We start from the raw sequence: 24976 nt of genomic DNA on the forward strand, positions 1-24976 counted from the left end.
TAGTTTTAACCTGAAAAGGTTGTCAACTAAGTTACAGCTAATTATAGGAAACGCGTATGACTCCAACAGGCAATCAGGGAAACCATTACTCACACTCTTCACTAGACTGGAATAAAATCACAGCAACTCTTTTAGAAGAGAATTATTGCTCCAGAAAATAAGTCAAGGTGAAGGTCTGGAGTGATGACAAGCATGTAGTTCAACTGCTGCTTTTAAAAAGATAAGCTGAATTTTTCAGAGAATATTTTAAAAATACTCAAAAAGCAAAGCTACTAATCCTCCTGTTCTTATGAGTTGCAGTTTCTTTGTGTTGGCATTAGCAAACATAAGCTTTCCTTAAGATCCCACATAAACTCTCTTCAAGTCCACTATAAGCAACGATTTCTATGCAGGTTTGTATTAGATCACAATAAGCAGCTGTTTAAAGCTCAGTACTTCTGGTCTAGCACTACAGAATACCATTTCAACTCTTTGCCTACGTTTATTGCAGGTGCTAGGTGAGACATCCAGCTGGGGTCTACAGCTGAGGAACTGACTCCAACAATGCCAGTCATTTTCATAAATGTTATTACAGTATAGCAGATGGAAAAGAAGAATGCTTATGATATCCAATTCATAAAACCAAAATCAGGTCCAGCTTACTTTTGGACTTTTAATCTGAAAAGTAAACAGAAGACTACCAAATGGCAGGTGTAGCTTTTCTCTTGGCTGTTTAGTACTAACCCTTCCATAGAATGTGTTCCTCTCTGATTCTACTTCACAGTTAAAGGCAAAAGGAGGTAAGTAGCTTCACTGACAAAGCAGCAGATTTGCCTTACAAAAAAGCATTCCGAAGTATAACAGTAAGGTATTATATGTTGTTTACTCATCCTTCAGTGTTGCATTCATGTGTTTTTCCATATATTTATTAGTGCTATAATTCCTTCATTACACTGATTATGGGAAAGTAAATGGGAAACATCACACTGGCTGCCTGCAGTTTGACTCATAAAATCTTCTCCTCGATTATTCTTTATTATCTCTACAGAAAATGAAATACATATCATACATGAATTTGAACATAATCATACAACAATACAAAAGCGTTGCTTGAAATTGTTTGAAAGCTTAGTTGCGTGTATGAAAAAAGAATCCAACTATGACCTGTATTTCAAAAAAATCCTCAACTCCGTGGTTTAAACCAGTTAACTAGTAACAATATCTGTAAGGTGGCTGGGTCAGGCAGCAAGTATATCACACACAACTGCTACTAAGCAATTCATTTTCTTTAATGGGATGTGGTGGTTTTTGTTCTTTTCTCTATTGTTTTTATTATTATTATTATTTTTACAAAACACTTCCACTTTCATGTTTCAGTGGTTAATTGCACTTCAGATTAAAAAAATAAAATATTCATCCTCCCACTGGTAGGTTTCTATCAGCTTTGGCTGGAATATAATGGCATTCAGATGGAAGAACACGTTCAGAAAGCAAAGGCTGGAAAATTCAATCTTTATGGTCAAATTGAAACAAGCATTTCTTGGGGTGTTGGATTTTGATTGTTTGTAAACAGAGTATGTTTTACAGGTAGTTGTTAAACACTCTTTTTGAAACTTCATACAATTGCATAAGTAAAAATATTGCTCAAATTAACAAAGTTCTCCATCATGTAGTTGTATAGTCTTGTTAGAAATTAACCACTCTAAGGTTGAAGAGTGCCATTCCACTTAATGTATAGGTCTGTGCATGTAGATTTCTCTACCAAAACATTTTCCTGAGAGATGTTTTTTGCATAAGACCACATTAATTAAAAAATTCCACACATTGAAATGTATATACTAAACTCTAAAATTCTATTTTATATAAAACACAGTAATAAACTTTTGAAGTCAAAACTTGTCAACGTATTAAACAGTTGCAGGCACAGCTTGAGTTCAGTGCTCTCAATTGTCTTCCACCAGTTGTTTTTGTAAACTAGAAGACATAAGAAAACAGTGTTAGTGTATTTTAGGAAACTCAGATTCCCCAAGAACATATTATTTCCATTTCTCAAGATGACAGTTTCCAAAACAACAACTCTATATGCTAGAAGCAACTCATACTGATTTCAAAACAGGGAAAAGTCGATTAGTTGTTTATGCAGGGCCTATGTCTCGCTTCAACAAAGCCAATCTCAGCCTAGGAAAATTTTGAAGAGATTTTTTTTGAAAGAAGGAGCGTCTATCCCTGGCAGAAGTCAAGTACTAAAGGGCTTCAGCATTTCTAAAAGGCCAACTGGCAAAAGAAGCTGCAACTTGGTTTAAAGCCCAGAAATTGAACAATTGTCATTAAAGCAACATTACCCATAAAATACCCAGCTTAAAAAGTCTCCATTGAGAATCCAAAATAAAGAAATACACTGCAGTTATTTGCTGTCTCAGAGACCAAATTTCATACTAAATTTAAGGTCACACAGTAATAAGGATTTGTAAAGCTATTTTGAAATGGCAAAGTCCAAAAGTAAAGAGACGTTTGTGCCCACTAGCTCTATAATGAAGACATTTTAAAAGTGCTCAACTCAAGCTTAGGCAGCAGTGTTGGAGACCTGAGCTGAAAGAACCACTGGGCACAATCCTCACCTTTCCAGGTATTCCTTCACGTTGTCATAGCCATAGAACTTGGCCAAATGGATGAGCATCCCTGTGGCACAGCGACCATCACGTTTGCGGCAGTAACTGCAGTTACACACACCGCGACAAGGAGGACAGATCCAGTCCTGCAAGGAAGAATGGGGGTGTCATTAAAGGCCAGCAGTAGGTAGGGTTATATTATCCTTTGCACTGCTCTAATAGACAGGAGTACGGCTTCCTTTTTGCCTTGTTATTCAGGGTAATCAACAAGTCAGCCAAACTTGTTATACTTTCCACATAGTGCAGGATTAAAATAAGATCATTACTACTCTGTTTGCTTCAATAGGTCTTAGTCTGCAAGCTCTGGCTCTCTGGATGACTTACTCATTATTAATTCAAAACAGACAAAAAGCACCTGTAATATTGCCTATCGCTCTCAGGGTTTTGGATACTATGACCTTGGATGCACCTCTGGGAGACTGGGCATGATGATGTTACATGGGACCAGAAGAGGCAGCAAACTGGGTGGACCAATTAGCAGAACTTTAAGCTAGATTCAATGGGGAAAGAGGATGTACTTTTAAGTGGCAGAGAAAAGGCAGCAAACATTGTCATTACAGGAAGCATCAGCAAAAAAAACTCAGATTTGCCCCAGAGAAATGTGGGAGAGCTCCTCCAAGAAGGTAACATGGCCAACTATCCAGCTGTAGTGCCTCTGCAGCAATGCACACAGCACAGGGAATAAGCGGGAGGAGATGGAAACCCTTGTGCAATTAATTATAAAATTACGAACTAATTGCTACCAGGGAAACATGGTGGGATTTATCACAAAACTGGAATCACAAAACATGACTGAAGGCTACATGCATTTTAGAAGAGATAGACACTGCAAGAGGGCTGAGTGATTTGCCCTCTATGTTAATAAGTGGACAGACTGTGAAGAGCTGCCTCTGAGAAACAGCTATGGCTTAAAATTAGGGACCAGACCAAGAAAGGACACCTGGTGGCTATGGTCTACCTACAGGACACCTGATCAAGGGGAGCTTGTGGATGAGGCCTTCCTGCGTCAGCTACAAGAATCACAGAATCATTAGGATTGAAAGAGACCTCTGGAGATCACATAGTCCAACCCCCCCTGCTAAAAGTTTTCTAGAGCATGTTACACAGGAAAGTTACACGGCTGTTGAATATTTCCAGAGAAGTAGACTCTACAACCTACTTGGGAAGCTTGTTCAGTGCTCTGTCATCCTCAAAGTAAATAAGTTTTTTTTTTTTCCTTCTGTTCATATGGAACATCCTGTGCTCCAGTTTGTTCTCATTATCTCTTATTGTCACTGGTGAAAAGAGCCTGGCCTCATTCATTTGACTCCCACTCTTTATTTATAAGCACTGATAAGATCCCCTTCTCAGTCTTCTCCAGGCTGAACAATCCCAGGTCTCTTAAGTCTTTCTTCATAAGAGAGAAAGTCTAGGCTCTTAATCATCTTAATGGCACTCCATTGGAACTCTCTCTAGAACTCTCTTGCTTTTCTTGAAATGAGGAGCTCAGAACTGGACACACTACTGCATATGTGGCCCCACAAAGACAGAGCAGAAGAGAAGGATCACCTCTTCTTAATGCACTACAGGATACCATTGGCCTTCTTGGCCACAAATGCACACGTCTGGCTCATGGACAACCTGCTGCCTGCCAGGACACCTAGATCCTTCTCTGCAGAGCTCCTTTCCAGCAGGTAAGCTAAGTACAAGTTGCACAGCTTAATAATAAATCATACTATTTACACTTTGTTCCCAAACCTGAAGCTATACTTACTGGATCAAGCAGTGCTGATTTCACATCTTCCCCATATCTGTTTCGAAGACATGGTCCACAAAACTGCCCCCTTACACCTCCACAGCCCTTGTTGCGACAGATGGTCTTTGTATCAATTGTCTTTTGTCGACACTGGTGGCAAGTACTGCCCTAAAAAAGTTGGAAAGGAGGAAAAAAAAAAAGCATGCTTAATTGGTTAACAATCCTAATACATCCGCTGACAGAAAAGCACAGACTTCAAACTAAACTAAAATTCAGCAATGAACATCTTAGTAAGAACTGTAAGTTTTCTCATTATTATCAATTATACAGTATTTCAGATGCTGGAGATTTTACCGAAACAGTACCTGTCCTTAGCTTTAGAGTCTCAGACTACATGAGGCTCATGCTACAGTTCTTATTCCCCACCCCAATTTGGCAGTGAGCTTATGTATGGTTATGGCATACTCGGAAAATGACCATCTCTGCTAATACAGCAGTGAAGAATAAACCACATAGTAAGATGATCCTCTAGCTGTTGATGACTATTAATAATAGCTAAACCAGATAAAGGAAAGGAAGGGTTGCAGCAATCTAGCTGGAAACTAGCCAACCCTTACAGAAATGCAGTTTCTTGAAGTATAAAGAGCAGCCAGGATCAATGGCATTTAGCTGTACAACCACAACAATTAAAATAAATAAGAATGAAAGATAATAGGTTTTCAAACTCTTATCACTGAAGAGTCATAGCTGTAACAACTTCCATTTTATTCTATGGCAAGAAAGCATTTATTTGCAGAGGCAAGAATTTGTTGGGATAGTATTAATCAGTGTGAATAAGTCCACAGCAGACTGTCAACACTTTCAAGTCGTGCTTGTGCAATACAGTAGCAAGAGCTACGCTCTCCAGAACTTCAGGAAAGCACACCTTTCAGCAAGCATCACATATGCTGTTAGAAGACCATTAATGGACACTGTACAGAAAATATTAGCCACTTACTAGAACTTTGTCATAGATTTTGTCTTTAACAGTGATTGCAATGTTGTCCAAATCATCCTCAGTAATATCCTCTACTGGACGGTAAGATGAATACTTTGATGATCTCCTCCTTTTGCGCACGCCACAATTCCCCTGTCAAACAAACTAATCTCAACACCTTTTGTCTGGTAGCATGAAGACTGTCACCACACGTGATGACAAATTATTTCATTTATAATGCACATGTAACTTAATGGGTGTAGTCTACAGTCTCATGGATCACTGAAAGAACAGGGAGTAGAGTTGAGCAACCATCCAAACCTACCGGCCTGTTTTCTCTCCCCTACTCCTCAATCACTTCTCTATTTATTATTTAGTCTGTTTAGTTATTCCTTCTTATGGTTATCTCCTTGTTACTTCTCCCACAAAGTCTACTTTTCTGCTTCTTTTCTTTGCATTCCCTGTACACCTCTACTAATTTCATACTCTACTTCTTTCCTCACAAAATTAAATTATAGCCACTTGTCTTCCCCAAGCTTTGTTAATTCAGTTTCCTAGCATGTTTGCATATTGCTTTCACCACAGACAATCTCTAATATTCCACTAAAAATCTTTACTTAAGTTTTAGTTTAGTCCAGCCCTTCATTACTATCTTGCTAGTTACATGGAAAAGAGTCCTCTACTCACTAAATGCTCTTTTTGTCTTTCGTATATTCTCTATAATCCTGAATCGTGGACATCATTATGCCCATTAGGAGATTTCAATCATGTATGTATCTCACCTAATCCTGAGCCTCCCCCCTACCCCACGTGATACCACTTTTGTCTTCCATCTTAAGTCAAATCTGCTTTTTCCAGAACACAGCTATTTTCATTCCATGTTTTTTAGTGGCCAGGTTCCTGCTATAATTGTTCATCTACGGACAGTGCTCTGGGAACTGGAAATCCAGTCCCTAGTATATACAGATACAAAGTAAGTCTTTTTCATAAAGACTATGTGGTAAATAAAGCCAAGACAAATGCAGATGGTTTCTTGGTGCAGATTCCCTTCACTCTCAGTTTAATTATGCAATTCCTAATCTCTCTCTGCTATTTCCAGAGAGGAGTTTTTGCTATTTTTTCCTGAGCCTGAAGATTCACCTTACCACTCCACTGTCTTGCCACTCAAATGCCTTATACATTTGGGTTCTAACAACTTTCAGACAACAAACACTAGAACCTAAGTAAACTGTCTTGTTATGCTTGGACAAGACAAGACACAACTACAGCCCAGAAAATGGATGAAAGGTGAGGCAGGAATGTCTGAAGACAATTTCTATTGCTAATCACAAATCAAAGGTTCTCATTAACTTCCTCCAGGAAGTGATGTCTACCCTAAGCATTGGCCAGCAATCTATATGAATGTTCCTCTTTAAGGAAAATATCAAAGTCTGGCAAATACCACGCTCAGGCTCCTCTTCAAGAGGTTTTCTTGTTTATAGCTTTGTAAGTGTTCTGCAAATCTGACAGCCGACATGGTAAATTTTTCCAAGGCAAATTTCTCAGGTGGACGAGCGTTTCTGGTTGGGTTCATGCGACGTGTTATCTGGCCTTCAGAAAACGTCCTCCTTGGTATTTTCTTCTGTTTCTAGGATGATGGAAAAAAAAAAAATCTAGTGATTGTAATTCCTAGTATTTTTCAGTTTCATTTGTAGTGTTAAACACCAGAAAGATTTCAAATGTCTGTTCCACTAGCGCTCTTATGAATTCATTGTTCTTCTACTCTTTATCTGTTAAGCCAAACACGACCAATTTCTAGCAGATAGAGAATTTTCCCTACATGCTATACCTTTTTGCTCTTTTTAAAAGACCAGTTTTCACAGTCAGATTATATTTCAATTAACATCTGTACCAAACTGTACCAGAACTGTACCAAAACTCTATGGATGGCATATTGAGCTTAAAGCTAGTTCTTGTTGCTCTTCAGCAGCTGAAGGTTCATAAGTTCCCACAACATGAACAAACTTTTAATTAATAAGCCAAAGTCCAGGTTTTCTTTCATATTTTTAATCTTAAAGGGCCATGCAAAGACCATGAATAAATCTCCTCTTCTACATTCCAATGAATGGCAAGAATCTCTTGATATTATCAGACTTAATTACGGAATAACTGAATTCATGCAACAGGAGTCCTGCATGGCCACCTATCATAAAAATATCCATAAAAGCGTCACTATACTACATCTGACAGCTTGAAGAAGATGAAAGCAGTTATATCTGCTTGCCATCATATTTCCTTAGCAAGAAGTGAACAACACTTTACAAGAAGAGAGGTTGGAAGTCAAAAAACAAGCAGAAAGGAAACTAGAACGTTCCTGATGCCTTTTCGACCCCTCAAATAAAGACACTAAATGAAAGTAACATGCTATAGAAATATAACTATTCCTTGAATACACAGGCATGCATTTAGCCACAGCTAAATTCAAGACTTTCACAGAATTTGTAATTCTGATTCACATTACCACTGACACACAGCAACATTTACATGCTGGTTTCCTGAAGACATGGCTCTTCAATTTTACATCTCTTCAGTTTGTAACATGTGAAAAAACATTACAGACAGTAATCTACTTCTGGCTAAGAAAAGCTACAGTATCACTACCCTAGTTTCATGTTGAACTGGTTGAATTTTATCTGCATTGGGAAGTGTGGATTTTAAAAGAAAAGTCTGTAAAAGTAAAATTAGCTGGGAAATTTAAAGGATCTAAACATGAAGGAAAGCAATTTTCCTAATTTGCACAAATGCAGATATCCATCTAGTATCTCAAAAGAATTTCTGTGACAAAAATTATAAAGTAGCATCTAATCTTGGTCTCCACAGTTCTTCATACAATTATCTTATAAAACACCATTTCCTCACAAAAACTTCAGTATTTGAACAATACCAAGAGCAAATCCGAAACAAAGTAACCAAAACCAAGGAAAATCCAAACAGAAGTTGGTGAAAGTGTTTTATCAAGAAGCATATTAATCAAAAGTCTAGCATAAATAGCCATCACCATTGTGGCACCATCTGTGCCAGTGCGCAGTCTTACCGAAGGAGTTGAGGCAGGTGTCTTCACTGGGAATAGGTCAGGTATGGAATTCAGTTCTGCTAATAACTGAGCAAGCTGAAAGAAACAGTAATATCATATTGAAAAGTTACTTCAAACTTGCATATTTTTGACATGCATCATCCAGCCTTTGTATGCACTCTGAGAAATACTTGAACGTATTAAATTTCAGCACATGAAAAACTTCAATAGGCACTTAATAAAGTGGGGCTTAAAAAAAGGGGCTTATTTATGTACGAGTGAAAAAAAAAAATTCCACAGTTTTGCAACTTCACAGCTCCCATTAATTCTTACTGGAATATGGCAGCTAATATTACATTCAATTTTGTCAAAACAGCACTGAAAAAGAGTGTCCTCAATACTGATGAAGTTTACAGTGGTAAAATTGGAATTAAAAGGAAGGGTGGAAGCAGAGGCCCACACACACCTAAGATTTGTACAAAATGTGCCTGGAGGCTGCTGGAACACTGGAAAAGATTCACAAAGGTCCGAAATCAACACGCTACAGTGCTAGAATTGCACACTACCATGAAAATTAAGATCTAGTGGAATTTTAGACAGGGGGAAAAGCATTTGGCAATGATCAGTCTCACTTCTCCCTTATCTACATACACACTTTCAGTAGTAGCAGTAAAGTATAATTAAACATCACTTTCCACATAACTGAAAAGTTATATTTATAATCCTTAGCAGTTTTGGGCAGGCTTTCCAACCAGTGAGTGGGCAGGCTTTCCAACCAGTGAGTGCAGAAGACTCAGATACAACAGGAAAGTAGAAATTCTATTGAATAAACAGCAAGAATGACCTAAAGGAACCCGATGGTTTTCTGATAGATTCCAAATTTAAGCCTGTAACACGGATACCTGTAACAGTGCTCATTAGTCTTACCATGGCTTTATTTTCTTTAATATTCATAGCTCTTTTAAGCAGAGCACTGGAACCTTCTTCCTGTGTTTCTTTCATGTCTTCTTCAGATTCTGAAGCAGAACCCTCTAGTTTGTCCCATCGCTTGCAATTTCTTTCATTTGAAAGAGCAGTGGAGGGTTTACTGTCCTTTAAAGGTAGCTTAGAAATAGCTTGTTCAGGCACTTTTTTCTCAGAAGACTTCCTGGTTGGAAACTGAAAGGCAACACGAAGACCAAAGCTTCTTTTTTTGGGAGATACTTTCTTCTTTTCCTCTTCCTCCTCTTCTCTCTCCGTACCCAATAAATTACCACGTTCTTCATCGCTCAAGTCTGACTTCATCGCCTACGGGCAGGGAGAACCATGTTATATTTGCTGCTATGACACACAAAATGTTATTTTTAATCACTAATTCTAGGCAGTAGCTTCACCATCCAAGTGCTACAAATTCACCCAAATCAACAGGTTTTACAAAGATAGCAGCATTCAACTTTCCCCAACACAAAGTCTGGGCACAGTGTACAGATACTACAGACAAGGCTATCAGGAACAGTATTGCCTACCAGTCAGCATACAAAGAGGGGAAGAACTTCTCATTTCTAATATGAAATACTGCACTCAATGAAAGTGGGTTTTTTTCCCTCTTTCAATATAATACGTATATTACAATATTCTTCAGTGTGTATAATGAACATCAGGGTGCATCGCTAACGCTGACTATAAGATAGAAATTCACATTAAAAAAAAAAAAGGAAAAAACCATCAACATATACATACTGCCTTTACTGGAACTACTTTCTTCTTCACATCCTCCCCACTAGATGCAAAGCCTTCAAATGCATCAGTTTCAGAATCAGTGTCTTCAGTGAAAATCTTCTGCAGCTCTTCAGTAAGATATCTGGACTGGTATCGAAGGCTCTGTAAAAATACCAGCCAGAAGCTATAAGAAACAGTCATACACAAAATAGTGACTAGTTAGAATGAACATGTTCAAAGGCTTGATCAAGTACCAACTAGATGATATATACTGTGAAGACACATTGCAGGCAAAGCTTGTCAAAAGAAGAAAAAAAAGTAGAAAACATTCAGAGTTTCAGCTCTGAGTTATTTTAACTTATTAAGTTGGTTTTTTTTTTTGGTCGTTTTGAGCACAAGAAGAACTGAGCTTGGTCTCATGGCAGAAACTTGATTACTTTGTCCTCTACTGCCAGCCAATAAAAATAAACTACCAGTTTTCTTGTTTATGAGTTTGTTGTGTTTGCCTCTTCTGGGTGCAAAACAAAAAACCAGGCCTTAAATGTCTTTGTATTAAAAATATTAAAGAAAAAGAAAAGAAAACCAAGCCACAAGCACAGGAAGAAAGAGTCCTCCTTTTTCACTTCACAGGAGAAACAGAACTCTTTTCTGGGTTTGCCACAGAAGTACTAAAGGCTCCTGGAGATGGAGTCTGTTCCTTCTCACACTGTTACACCATTACTGAAGCAACAGATACCTACAAAAAAAAAAAAGCACTCAGTAGTCTAACTAAAATCCCTCCGTCTTCCAACTGCTCAACTTCCCTTTAGCAGTGCAGTTCAAATTGTTCAAATGCGCTCTAGACTGACCCCAGATTCTACCCACAGACTAGGAAATGAAATGCCAGTCCATGAAAGAATAAAATCTCATTAGAACCCTTCCCAGTATATGTATATTCACATACCAAATATAGGACAAAATCTAGCGCTTCTTTTTGACATCTTTAAACACAGTGCATTTCCTAAATCAGAATTGCATTTCCATACTTCTAATCAGAATTAGCAGACCATTTCTCAATTCATCCCTGAGTCCACTGAAATACTTGTCCATAGTAGGAACACGCATGTTCACACCATACCTGCTTTTTGAGAGCCTACAACATTCATTTGTTTCCCCAATTTTCCTCTGCTGTTACTTCCTCCCACCCAAGATACAAAAATGACCTCTCATATGATGCAATTGTTAAATATCTTTATTGTTCTCTTCAATTCCCTCCTATCCCTGACTTTAATTACACACTTCTTTACATTAAGATAATATCTGGTGAAAAACAGATACAATACGTTCAGTGGATATACTTATAGGGGAACGAGAAGGGGGGGCTACCGTATACACTGTTTCTTTACACTTAAACATCTCCCTCAAGCTATTATGGATAATTAGAATGAGTTTTCTGTGAGCAAAACTGCTTTACTCTTTTGTTGATAGCTGCAGTGCAGCTGCTTGAGAAAGGAACAAACACAATAGGAAAGTTAAAGTGAAATTGCGTTTCGCAGAGGCAAGCAGAAGTTTGTATGCATTCTATGTTTCCTTGAAATTCCACAACGAAGGATAAAGAGTGACTGGGGGGGGGGAGAATCTTAATTAGTTTGTTAGCCAAAGTGGCTGAAAATAATACGCCTAAAGCTGTGCCATGTTAGACCTGTGAATAATGGTCTACACACAATGAAATAAGCATCAGGGATACCTACTGGAGAAACTGCTGAAACTCAGCAGAAGCACAGAGATTATAGGAGTGTAGAAATCTCAGAGGAAGGACAGAGACATCAGTCAATATTTATGAATGCAATTGTTCATTGACAACCAAGGGATTGCCTGATGTAGGAACGTCCCACTCCACCTCTGCAAGGCAGCTGCCTCACCTCCTCCCAGCCACCACTGCATTTTTTTCTGAAATCACCATTGTTGCTCTTCACACCAAACTCTTTTGGACTTTTTTATCTTCACTCAAGGAACCTAAAGGGAAGCCTTCTGCCTCTCTGGGGCATGGGTAAGAGATGTTACTAGAAAACTCATTAACCTGCTACAGTCCTCTGATTATTATCCATTAATGAGCTTTCATCTCAATGAAGATGAGGTAGTAAAATCTTTAAGGGCATTCTGAAAGGACTTTGGGGGCGACTGGTTAAAGAATCATCACATAGGCAGTTCTCTTTTATCCTTCCATCAGCAGAGAACACTACTGAGAGGCTCAGGCAACCCCAACTGATCAACATACGGCTACAAGGCTGGCATCACTAGCCAAATTTTGAGCTTTATTTGGAGATATCAACACAACATCAGGCCTACTGATGCCTGATGGGATGCACCTTTCTTAGAAGAGAAAAAGGATTTTTGTGCAGGGCTGATCAACAGAGCTTTAAACAAGAGGGAAAGGGAAAAAGATCAGTCATGACAGTGATAAACTACAGAATGGCACACCAAAATTTGAGGGACTAAGAGCCAGAGAGATCCTTCACTCTTCTCCACAAGATGCTAGGTATAATGAAGCACTTTTGAATGACTCGACACCAACACAGGCAGCATGAGGAAGAAGCAAGAGGAGCTTTACAATAAGGACAGTGAGGCACTGGATCAGGTTGCTCAGACAGGTGGTAGATGCCCCATCCCTGAAGACATTCAAGGTCAGCCTGCACATTGTTCTGAGTAACTTGATCTAGCTGTAGGTGTCCCTGTTCATTGCAGGGGAGTTGGACTAGATGATCTTTAAAGGTCTCTTCCAACTCAAATAATTCCAGAAAGCTTGACTCAGTCCCAGAGCTATAATATCACTGGCAGAGTGAAACCTGGTATGCAGAGTTCTGTGGTTGGTATGTCATGATGGACAGCTCTAGGCTCTTTGTCAGGGACAGGAAAGGCAGTAGGGGTGGGGTGGCACTTAAGGAAGGGGCTGAGCTCACAGCTGAAAATGTTGCAGTTGAGAGCCTCTAGATAAGGATTAAGGGATAAGCAAATGAAGTGTATGTCGTTGTAGGAGTCTGCTTTAGGCCAGCCAGCCAGGATGACAACATCAATAACTTATTCTATAAGTAACTAACAGATACCTTCAGATCAGCCACCTTTGTCCTTATGGGCGAGTTTAACTTGACAGACATTAACTGGAAATATCACACAGCTGATACGAACAGTTTTAGGAGACTCCTGAACCACTTTACTGATAACTTCCTGGTAGAGGTACAAAGGGAGCTGACCAAAACTTCGATCCTGGCTATGGGGAGAGCAGTTTCAGGCTGCTCAGAGAACTAGCTAACAAGGTTCCTAGGGAACTGCAATGAGGTTCAACAGTGCTGATCTCTTCAATATCACCTCTTAAAAGCACAGGAACAGACAATTCCAAAATGTCAGAAGTCATGCAGAATTCAATTTTATGGCCAATTCTCTTTATTATTTTCATCAATGACTATGACACAAGACTTGAAGGTATACTAAGTTTGTGGATGACAATAAACTGGGAGGAGCTGTTGACTCCCTTAAGGGAGAGTAGAAAGGCATTGCAGAGAGATCCTGACAAATTAAAGGGCTGGGCAATCACCGACCATATGAAATTTAACAAGAGCAAGCACCAAATTCTGCACCTGGAATGGGGTATCCCCAGCTACTCGTACAAAGTGGGTGACAACAGACTGGGGAGCAGCCCCATGGAAAGGGATCAGGGGATTCTGGTGAGAGTCTGCAGTGCCAGCTGTAAATTCTGAACACATCTCACTTGGAGCAGGGAATACTGTGGGATTCCTAGAAGCACACAGTAACAGTACTCAGCTCTTACACAACACCTTCTATCATAGGATTTTAAAACCCTTTGCAGCAGAGATTATTATCATAATCTCCTTCTCACACACTGAGAAACCAAGGCAGAATGAAGTAAAGTAAGGTGCCTGCAGTCATCAAGCAGGCAGGGAAGCACAGGATCCCACACAAGACTCTACCACCAATTAATCACTCTTCACACCCAGCATGAAGCCATAAATGTAACAGCAAGCCACCTTCTGGCTGTTTCAAGCCAACAGAACACCCACTGAGCAACAAGATTACAGAGCGACTCAGAGCTCAGCATATTTCACTTCTTAAGACACTATCTATCCCCATAGTGTAGACTGCAGTTCTACTTCCAAACAGCTTCCACATTTTGTACAAATCTCTCCTGACAGTATTCACTCAGAAATAGTACACACAGTACATACATCAGCAAGTCTCATTCTTCTGTTCCCTTTGCTAGCACTAGTCATCTTCCTTGTCTTCAGCAATGTTTAATATGATGGGCTTCAAAACAAAACAGACTGTACTCTCAGTAAAAACTCTCTTACAGAACATCAGGCCCTATCTATCAAGTATTTAAGCTCCTAAAAGATTGAAAACTGAATCTTCTGGCAGCCAAGACAGCATATCAGTCATTCCTTGCGAATTCAACAGGTACTTCCAGACAGCAAATAAGAGAAAGCAAAATATCAAATAATCAGGATTATCCATGCTATTTCAACCACTAAGACAGCAGAGAACTAGCAAATCTCAGAGACAGCTTCTCTGGGCCAGTACCACTACAACAGCAATTTCAGTGCAGAAACAGTAACAGAGGGTATTAATGTCTGGAACACGTACTTTGAAATCTGCAAGGATACTCACAAAACCAATCTATTCCCACATATTTCCACTTGTCCTATTTATTCAGAGCAATGACCTAGGATGGTCATATTCTTTCCTATTTGCTACACTTGCCTATTCCATCTGGGCTCTCCTTCTAATGAAACCCATTTTCTTTCTAATATTATGAAGCACTTTTTAAAAGCTATCATCAAAACTTGGAAAGGATAGGAAGTTTATCTAAATTTGTTTTTTTCTTTAATGACACAACCTCAGGTTCCTGGTTTTGCTGGGAGTTACGGCTCATGCAGCTGGACACAGGCTCAGAGTACAACTGCACCAGGAGAGCACATCTGGGCCACAGCAATCCATTCCTACCCTGGATTCAGAGAGATTGTGGATGCTCCATCCCTCGAGGCTTTCAAGGCCAGGCTGGATGTGGCTCTGGGCAGCCTGGTCTAGTGGTTAGTGACCCTGCACATAGCAGGTGGGCTGAAACTAGATGATCATTGTGGTCCTTTTCAACCAGGTCATGCTACAATTCTATGATTCAGGAGGGGAAAAAAAAAAAAAAAGCATCAAAACTACCATAGCTGTCTTCAGACAACAATCTCTGCCTGGAAGCATCATCTTGGAACCCCAGAAAATCTTTAGTGTCACTGAGGGCATTTAAACTACCAGTTACTCCTTTGGGTATCTGTTTCCAATTCAAAACAAGACAGAAGATATGAATCAGACATGCCAATTCAATAGGAAAACTCAAACTGGCAGCAGCACAACTTATTTTTACATTCCTATTCAAGTGCAAATATACATTACAAAATAAGCCATCCATAGCAAAACTGCATCTCATTTAACTCAACTCCAGGAAATTTGGTGCAGGCTGTTTTAATCCCTAAATACAGACTACAAATTTCAGAGAGAGGGGGATGTAATATGCAGACTCCACATGATAGTGCTTCTCAGATATAAATACACGCACATGCCCAGACCTTGCAAGTGCTGAGGTATGGCCTTTACTTGTAGTGAAACCTATTGCTACTCCTGAGCTTTTGTTGCTCTGTGAGAAGAGAACCGAGGATCATGCACTCGGATGCAATGAAATGCTGAACAAGTACAGAAAAAAACTTACCATTTTACCTGGTAACAGCACCATTATGCATCTTAGCCATCACTTAAATAATTCCAAAAATAAAACCAATGCAACTCCTGTTCTTTTTTCATTGCTTATCTGGAGTTTTTTCTGAGATACTTGGTAAGAAAGGGAAAATGCGGACTAATCAAGAATGCTTGTTTGCTAGAAGCTCCAGACTTAGCCACCAAGAAGCACTGCCAAAGGCACTTCCCAAGGTGACTAAATTCACCATGTAAGAGGTCAATCAGTTCAGCCCAAGCACCAAAAGAAACTTGTATCACCAAAGCTGAACATTTCCTACCATCAAGTACTTCAACGACTACGTCAGGTAAGCCTCTCTTCTTCACAGATTAATAAGGAAGCCTTCAGCCAGCTCTCACCTAGGCTACGCTAGGATTTGGTGCATGGAAGGACAGAGTGAGAAGGCACAGCCTTAAAAAACGAGGCAGAGGGCATTTTGCACTCTCTAACCTCCTACTCCTTCCTTCACTGAGTTTCAGAATGCAGTTTTCATACACACCTCTACCAGTCTGCCATTCACAGAAGTGCTTGAGGAGGCATGTCCAAATTGCTAACCAACACCCAGACATTCATCTCCTACATCTCCAGGGCAAGGTCTGCACCTTATGCACACTACTTTTGATTAAAACAAGCCTTTCTGTTGTTTGCAGCGCTCGACAGCCACTGCTCTGGGTAGATCTCAGAACACAAGTGAGATAAGCAGCCGACTGGCAAGGATGAGTTCCTTGCCCATGAACTTGTACACTGTTCACGGCAGCATGTCCAAGTGAATTCGTAAGCTAAGCAGCCTGCACTTGCCCACTGTCACAGATATCCACAGTTGCTCATGAAGCACCCCATATAATTATTTTGTTTGGGGTTTTCTCGTGCCAAAATAATCACTCCAAAGGCAGATTAGATCATTCTCCAGAAGAAACACTGCTGACAAAATTCCAGTTAGAAGAGCAAGCAGCATCTCGACCATAGCTTTGCTTTCTAAAATAAACACAGTTATGGGCATATGTGGGCTTAATTTCACTCTTACTCTGCTTTTCTAGAATCGATGTAGACTTCAAAATGGATTTACTATTGTTTGTGCAAGAGCAGAATTCATCTCTAATCAAGTGACCCTTGCAGGCACATAACAGCACTACGCAATGCACTGCCACAGAAGTCACACTGTCTGTATTTGAATTCTCTTGGTTATTTCCTCACCCCCATCTCTTAAAGCAAGCTGCCAGAATTTAGATCCATTGCTATGACAGAATTCACACAATACAGCACAGCCTTAAAAATGAAGCACTGTGCATTTTAATGGCAAAACACATAAGGAGCTGTGAGCTTTTTGTTATAAATTGCTTCCAGGAGCCACAACGTTCTTGTGCTAACGTACAACTGAGTTAGCCACTGCTGCAATTACTGTGTGCCTAATTCCTTCTTCGTCTATTACTTCTGCATCTGCACCAGAGAAGCCATTGTGGAGGTACAATTACCAATTTTAAACAAAGGAAAAAAAAGTCTTTCTATTAAAAAAGTTTATGTCTTCTCAAATACTGAGGTACTGATTTAAATAGCCTACTGCAGAACTTCAACAGTTTTTTGGTGTGTTGCTCCTTGAAGTCTGTCAATGAATAATCCCATTAAATCATCAGTGAGCCATCATTTTTACCTAATGGCTTAGGTTAATGGAAGAGTACCCGATACATATAAAATGGACTTACTCCAGGAGTTTAAAAACTTACCGAAGTAAGGGTTGCAACCACGTCTCTATGCAAAGTCGGTAACTTGATCAGCACAAATCTGATATCAAACAGCTCCTATAAGCAATCGGGATGTGAATTAAAGAGTATTTCTGCTCCTTAACATGGGTGCAGGCTTCAGGTGTAATTTCTAATTCACTGTGAAAAAGCAGTGCCTCCAAACAGGTCTTTATTAACCTTAAAGTCCAGACTGCAGGTTTGCTCACTCACAACAGACCAAAGCACGGGCAGAGACTCATCTACACACACCTCTGCACCTTCCTTTTGACAAAACTACACCTCTCAAGTCAAGGTTACGGCCAACATAAGCAAACACATATCAAACATGCTAGCTCTGGAAACCTCTGCCACGATGAGTTCTCCATTATTTCTTGTCCTCGAAGCCACCTGCTTCATTATTATTAACTTTCCAACTAAAGCACATTCAGAAACTGATTCATAATCAGCATCCAAGCCTGTCATTTTAACTTTGCCAACAAAGTGTCATATACCAAAAAAGAAAATACCTACGTGCCTAAACAAAGATGTTAAAATACTACTCTATTCTAAGGACTTGAAGGAAGCAAGCACTTTAAGACAGAATTTTTTTGCTACTAAACTTAAAAAAAAAAAAAAAGACAGGAAGACTCAGAGGTGATTCAAGCTTACTCAGACAAAATATTTCAACATGAAAAAGCCCACAGGTTCAGAGCAAATGGAAGTCTGCTATAATGTTGCAGATTTTAGAAATACTGTCTTTTACAGATAACAGTTACAGAAAGTACTGAAATTCAAGTGAAAGCTACAGACAATACACAGAAAAAGTATCATCCTTGATAAGAAATGTTATGTCTATTGAGTTCAGTTATTTTAGCACATAAAATACCATTACTCCTCTCAAGTACCCACAAAGCACTTGTCAAAAGCAGAATACTACCTGCTACCAACAGCATGCAATCCAACTATTTCCAGAATTACCACACCAGAGTACATTTTTACTCAGCAGGAGATGAAAGTTCAAGCTATTTTCATCCCTCTCATTCCCCTTCTCTAGATCTGCAGAAAGATCACAAGTGCATGCAGAATACCCTCGAATCAGGCAGCTTGCCATGAGAGGTATTACAGGGAACTGAGAGCACACAGTTCATTTGTGACAGAACTGTCACCAGACACAAAGCATGAGGAAGGAAAGCAAGGCTGAGAGGGATGTCAGATCTGCTGCTGGCACTCCACTCACAACTGATGGAAGGAAAGGCACCTGAGGTCTCCCACAGTCCCAATGTTTCTCTAACTGCTGTCCCCACGAATTCCTCCTGTGTTAGGCAAAAACAAGAAGAAAAGCCTGATGCAAGATGTTTTACTTTCCACATCAACAGCAAGAATTCTGATGTCTCCATTTGAAAGTCAACCATACTGATTCCAAAAGCAGATGCTTAGCATTCTGCAAGGCAACCAGCCAGGTTTGCCCAGCCCGGTCAAAAGGAGAACATGCCTGCATGCACACTTTGACTTCTGGTGGATATCCGTATGCTACTGTCTCCCCCATAACAGGTTTAAATATTAGTTTTGGTCCCACACTTACACATTCTTCTGTAACAACAAGGGATCAGGAGAACATCATGGGTGAGAGAGCAGGGAGTGATCTTTGTTTCTATTAGGCAAAAAAAAAAACAAAAAAACAAAACCAAGCAATTAACCTTTTTTAAGCAGGTGGCTAAATTCAGTAATGCTCAAGCTTTGTTTATTCATTTTAGTCAAACTGAAGTAATCCCAGTTTAATATCAAATGAATGTTAACAGAGTCTAAACATGTGCAAACTCGCACCTCCATTTCCTGCTGGAAAACCTCAATTTGCATTGAGCTGAGCACACAGCCCCAGAAATGCCACCCAAGGGCTGAGGTGCTGCATCTCCAAATAACAACTGAAGAGAGAAACGCTTCAAATCTGATAATTATCCCCAGCATCACAGGAATGGGGGGCTCCAGCCAGAATGCTGTTGGGTGCCAAACCAAACCCCAAAGCTATTTACAAAAGCCTCATCTTCCTACTGGAACCATAATGGCAAACAGCATTGTACACGAGCTTCATTTTAAACATTATGCAAAAGTAATAGAAGGTCAAGTCCTGTATGTAGGAGACTCACACGTTCAAAATGACTGTGAACACCATCTGATCAGTCTGAGGTAAGGGAAAATAATCCTTGCCCCAGGAGGTATCAGAAGATGAGGGAGGGACCAGATGATCTCTGCCTCTTCAGGAAACCTGGGTGCGTAGCATGCCTCTCCTTCTGTCTGGGCTGCCGGGCCCAAGGTCCTCCATCCATCAGCACTCCTGTAACCAGCCCCAGGAACCAAAGGTGCTGCGCCTAAACCTTTCCAATCAGACTCTGGGACAGGGAGCAGATCCAACAGTGCATCACAACTCAACACAATGCAGTACTACTGACTGATTTGGCAACTGCTTACCACAGGGGCATACATTTACTCACAGTTGTACTAACTGAGCAGCCTGCATAGGCCACATCATCTCAGAGACAGAGAAACCTTGATCGCTACCTCTTGGCTCCAACAGAGCAAATCCACAGCTCAGTACGCCATAAGGAGCAGGAACTATGGAAGGCCACAGGCCTTGCTGTGTCAGAAACGAGCTTCCACGAGGACCACAAGCACGCAGACAGACTATGCAGCACCACGCCAGCAGCCCGAGGCCCCAAGCTGCAGAGCAGCCTCACGCACTCAGCTGGCAGGGACCAGAGCTCGCTTCGGGGCGCTGATCACACCTGCGACCATTCCACTGCCTCCAACAAACACCCACTGCATTCACATGGTTCAGCCGTGTGTTTACAGCACCACGGCAGGGACTCACTTCCGGACTAAAAAGGGCCAGAATTAGATAGACAGACGCTCCTTAAGGCTCTGCCCCTCATTACACAAAGGGGACGCTACAAAGCAGCCACACCGCCGCCTCCGCGTCCAACGCGGCGCGGTTCAACCGCGACACCGGGCCGCCCTGTGGGAGGAGCCGGGGCAGGGCGCGGGGGGCGCCGCGCCACGTGGAGGGGCCGCGCTTCACGGACCGTTTTGGCGTAGCGCGGCAGGCGCCCCTCCAGCCCTGTGGACAAAGGCCGCCGCCGAGGCGGGAAGTGCCCTCCCCGCCCGCCCGCCCGCTTGTTCACTCGTCGCGGCCTGCGAGGGCTCTCACCTTGCCGCGGGTCGCTGCTGCCCGCGTTACCGGGCCCGCCGCCGCCACCGCCGCCGCTCGCCCCCGCCTCACCGGGCCCGCCGCCGCTCGCCTCACCGGGCCCGCCGCCGCCGCTCGCCTCACCGGGCCCGCCGCCGCTCGCCCCCGGCCGGCCGGCCGGCCCCGCCGCCGCCGCCCGCGCCGCGCCATCGCTGCAGGAGCCCGCCGCGGGGAGCGGAGCGGAGGAGGAGGGTAGGGAGGAGCGCGGGGGGCGCCGCCGCCGCCGGCAGCGCGAGCAGCGGGAGGCGGACGGGCGGCGGCGGGGAGGAGCCGGCCCGCGGCGGCGGGAAAGGCGGGGGTGTGCCCGGCACGGAGGGGCGGCTCGCGGGGGGAGGGAGGCGCTGGCCGGGGCCGTCCTCTCCGCCCTGCTGCGGCGGGGGTGTGTCTGCGAGCGAGGGGAGGGGAGGGGAGGGGTTGGGCGCTCTGGTTTCGCCGAGTGAAACGCGGGCGTTGGGGCTCGTGGGCTCTTGGGGAGGCGGTCACCTGCCAGGAACGGCCTAGCCTGGTTCCGCGCCTCCTCAGGATTTAGACGGTTACGTGGTACACGTGTGAAGTGAGAGCATTAACCCGAAAAAGCACAACGAACGTGATGTAACTTCAAAACGTTTTGTTTGAGCATAGAATTGTAGTATACCCCGAGTTCGAAAGGATGACCCATAAGGGTCATCGACTCCTGGATCCACGCAGGACCACCCAAAAAGTCAGACTAGAAGCATTCCCAAAGCTTCCTAAGTCAAGTACTCATAACTTGCAGTTATTATACAAGTGATCTGCAAAGCTTGTAGAATCAATAATGCTAGAAAAGATCTCTACAATCACCCAATCTGATCACCAGCCCATCCCCACCGTGCCTACTGACCACATCCCTCAGTACCACATCTACACAGTTCTTGAACACCACCAGGGACACCACCTCCCTGGGCAGCCTGTGCCAACTGCAGCACCACTCTTTCTGAGAAGATATCCAACCTGAAAAGATGAAACCACTGTGAGGCAGAACTATTTTCTTCCAACAGCAAGTCAGCAGTTCAAATTCCAGATGTCCCAAGGGGTGGCATATAATCAAATCAGAAACTGCCCTGCAGTCTAGCTGAAATAAACCCATGATAAGTGTCTTTAGAGGTTTGCGCTGATAAAACCAAATCATATGAACCAACTGTACTCCTCCATAGCTCACCTTCCAACCCAGTGAGGAATTACCACACTAAAAATTGGTCATTTTGATTATTTTAATACTATCAAAGTATTAACTTACATACATCAAAGAATTATGTTAAACACGTTTTAATTTGGGGCACAACTTCAAAATACATTGTGCAGTTTGTCACTATCATGGGCTCCCAATCCTGATAGGGGATTTTAAATACTGTACTGTAAATCCTGACTTACAGTAAAAGTCAGATAAAAAATCATTTTCTTGCGGAAAAGTGAACGACAGATGAGAAAAAAATCTTTTTCTACCCCGCTCTGAACAGTCAAATAAGTGGAGGAAATGCTCCTCTGTGCAGTATAGTATCTGATCTTCAAAATAATCCACACGGATAGATTCCCAAGTGGACTTCCCATTGAAGTACCTCCAAGCTTTCATATTCCAGCCGAGAGGAGAGTATTTGTTAGCAATGAATGTGAATAAAGTAATTACAAGCACACAAAGACCTGTTAGCCAAAGCAGACCATTTGAATGCTGGTATGCATTGCAATATCCACTACAGAGGCACCTGCAATTGTCACTCAGATTGCAGAAATAAGGAGCTTTGTGGATAAGGTAGGGAGGAGTGGGTTCAGTAGCAGAAGAAAAGCAGGAATTATGTATAATATCTGCAGAACTGAAATGCAGACTTTTTAAAATATGAAAGAATGAAAATCTCTCATGCAATATGGAGCTCACACATTCCCAAAAGACGCGTTTTATGTATTCGGTTGCTGACCCTGAATTCAGTTCTGTCACTTGTCCCCAACAGTCTACATTATGAAGCACTTCATTTGTTAAAAGCTGTCAAGATGCTACCTTGGATTGTGAACAGCGGATTTGAAATGATTGTGTTGACTGTCCTGCGCTAAATTAGAGTGAATAAAATTGCGTTCTGTTACAATAGAGATGTGTAGCTATTATGCTGTTACAAATACATTATGAATCGCCTGGTAAGATCTTCTGCTATTTTATGCAATTTATTTCTTTGTTTCTCTTTTTCTGTTAACTTTCCACTTTGTTTTGTACTTGCACAACCATTTGTAGCATTTTCCAGCCCTTTATGCCGTCTAGTGCTCTTTATTTTCTTCTTCTAGAAGTGGGATTTCAAAAATTCCCTTAGTTTAATTTGTCTTCAGCTCTACCTCATGCACTTAGCAGCACACATTTTCTGTCACTGAATTCCTGACCATTTTCTTTACCTCTTTTCACATTACTTCAAAGTTTGTCTTTCTAACCCCAATAGCTTTCATGTTATTGCCCTGCCAGTGGAATCTCATCAGCTGCTCAGATGAGGTTCAGCCAGATTCCAGGTACTCTTCAACTTCAGCCTTAATATATTAAGCCTGAACTATTTCACAACGACTGGGTCCAGAATAGCTTCTGACCTTGCTCATCATCCTGTGAGAGCGTTGCTGATAATGCCTCAGTCCAGGACTTCGGACTCTTAAACTGGATAATGAAACTCATAACAATAAGTTCTATTTCAGTGATACCATTACAAACCAGACTGTAACTTTCCAAACAGAACAAATGTGGACTGAAGGAATTACTAGCAGCTCTAACTATGCGCATCCAGAACAGCACATCAATTTATGTCGACCGCCTCACTACCATCCTGATGCACAGTAAAATTGCAGGACAGGACTGCCATTTTTCCAAAGTGGCCTTGTAAATGAAAAATTTGTTTGCTGTTAGTTTCAAATGAAAGGGTACCATTTTAGGTTATAATTCTGGACTTTCATGCTGTAAATTCACCAAGCTGGATAAAAGCAAAAATCAGTCGTCACTTCTGAGCTCTGTTTTCACTCTCCCTCCAACAGTCTCTGATTTGGGGGCCATTGTAGTCATGGCTGGGGGTTTTGCTCCTATCTTCCTGCCACCACATTTCCCCAAGACCTGTCAAGCATTTTAAGTAGCATGCACTTTCCCACACTTCTCAATGAATGCTGACATACCTAACTTAAAAGGATTACTTTCTGCTGAGAGGAATTGTAATCCTCTTTTCCTGCTCTGCAAATCCTCTAGTAAGTGAAAAAGAAAGGCCAAGATCTGTTCTGCTGTGCAGGGCAAATCACCATCTCAGAAGGTATAGAAGAAAACAACAAATCTAAGATTTACTTGTGGTCACGCTTGTCCAGGAGCTGTGTGGCTATGTATTAACTCATTGGCATCTTTCATCACTATTTTTGGTGCTTTGATATTTTCTGTCTTAGTTTCTAATAGCTATATGAATGCATGAACAATTGCTACATGAATGGTGCTCAGGACAAAACAAGTCTCTCAGAGTTGTCTACAAAGTGCAATGGATGCTGAATTGCCTTAATGCAAACACAGTTTTTAATAAGTTGCATTCTCTTAGCAAACCACAGAAACATACTTTTAACTCATGTACAAAAACTAGCAGTTTTTCAAACCACTTAATATCAGCTTGTATAGTATATTCAAAAGCCAACATGGAAGATGCTGGTGGAGGTGAAGGCTCGTAATGTGAGAGTAGCTGACGCAGGAAGATGAGCACAAATGTTCCTACTACTTTGATTTCCACCCACCCGTCTCAAAACATTTCCTCACACCCAGTGGTTGTTCAACAAACTGGTTTGTGAGTGAAGTTGAGGACAAAATTTGGGTGATCTCATTGTGCCATCTGAGTCTGAAGCCTCAGGCTATTCCATTACAATAGCAACCTGAATACTGCATACTAGAGTCTTCTGCGTGCTTTCTCAGTTCCCTTCAAAGAGTTGCAGTGGTTTGAGGGTTCGGGGGAGAGATGCTGCCAATAACATTTTCACTACTGAAAATGTTATTTCATTGTTTCAAGTCGCAAACTAATATTTTGTTTCCAGTGATCTGTAAGTTGATGAACCAGGATCAGTACCACATTCCCTGCCTTTCCATTACACTTGGACAACAAGTTATACTCACAAGGCTGATGAACTCCAGCAT

General features: G+C 41.5%; 1 protein-coding gene across 1 annotated transcript; it reads right to left on the reverse strand.

The window, feature by feature from the left end:
* Positions 1 to 979: 979 nt before the first annotated feature.
* On the reverse strand, positions 980 to 21172 carry CDCA7L (cell division cycle associated 7 like). Its single transcript, XM_085226173.1, has 9 exons — positions 20803 to 21172; positions 10131 to 10271; positions 9339 to 9698; positions 8433 to 8507; positions 6801 to 6986; positions 5381 to 5512; positions 4402 to 4551; positions 2598 to 2734; positions 980 to 1953 (listed from the first exon to the last, which is right to left on the reverse strand). Exons 1-9 carry the CDS (start codon positions 20989 to 20991, stop codon positions 1923 to 1925), a joined length of 1401 nt encoding a protein of 466 aa, XP_085082299.1. The 5' UTR covers positions 20992 to 21172; the 3' UTR covers positions 980 to 1922.
* Positions 21173 to 24976: the final 3804 nt, after the last annotated feature.

Source organism: Meleagris gallopavo, chromosome 6 (assembly GCF_905368555.1).
Source record: "Meleagris gallopavo chromosome 6, MGAL_WU_HG_1.1, whole genome shotgun sequence".
Classification (NCBI taxonomy): Eukaryota; Metazoa; Chordata; class Aves; order Galliformes; family Phasianidae; genus Meleagris; species Meleagris gallopavo.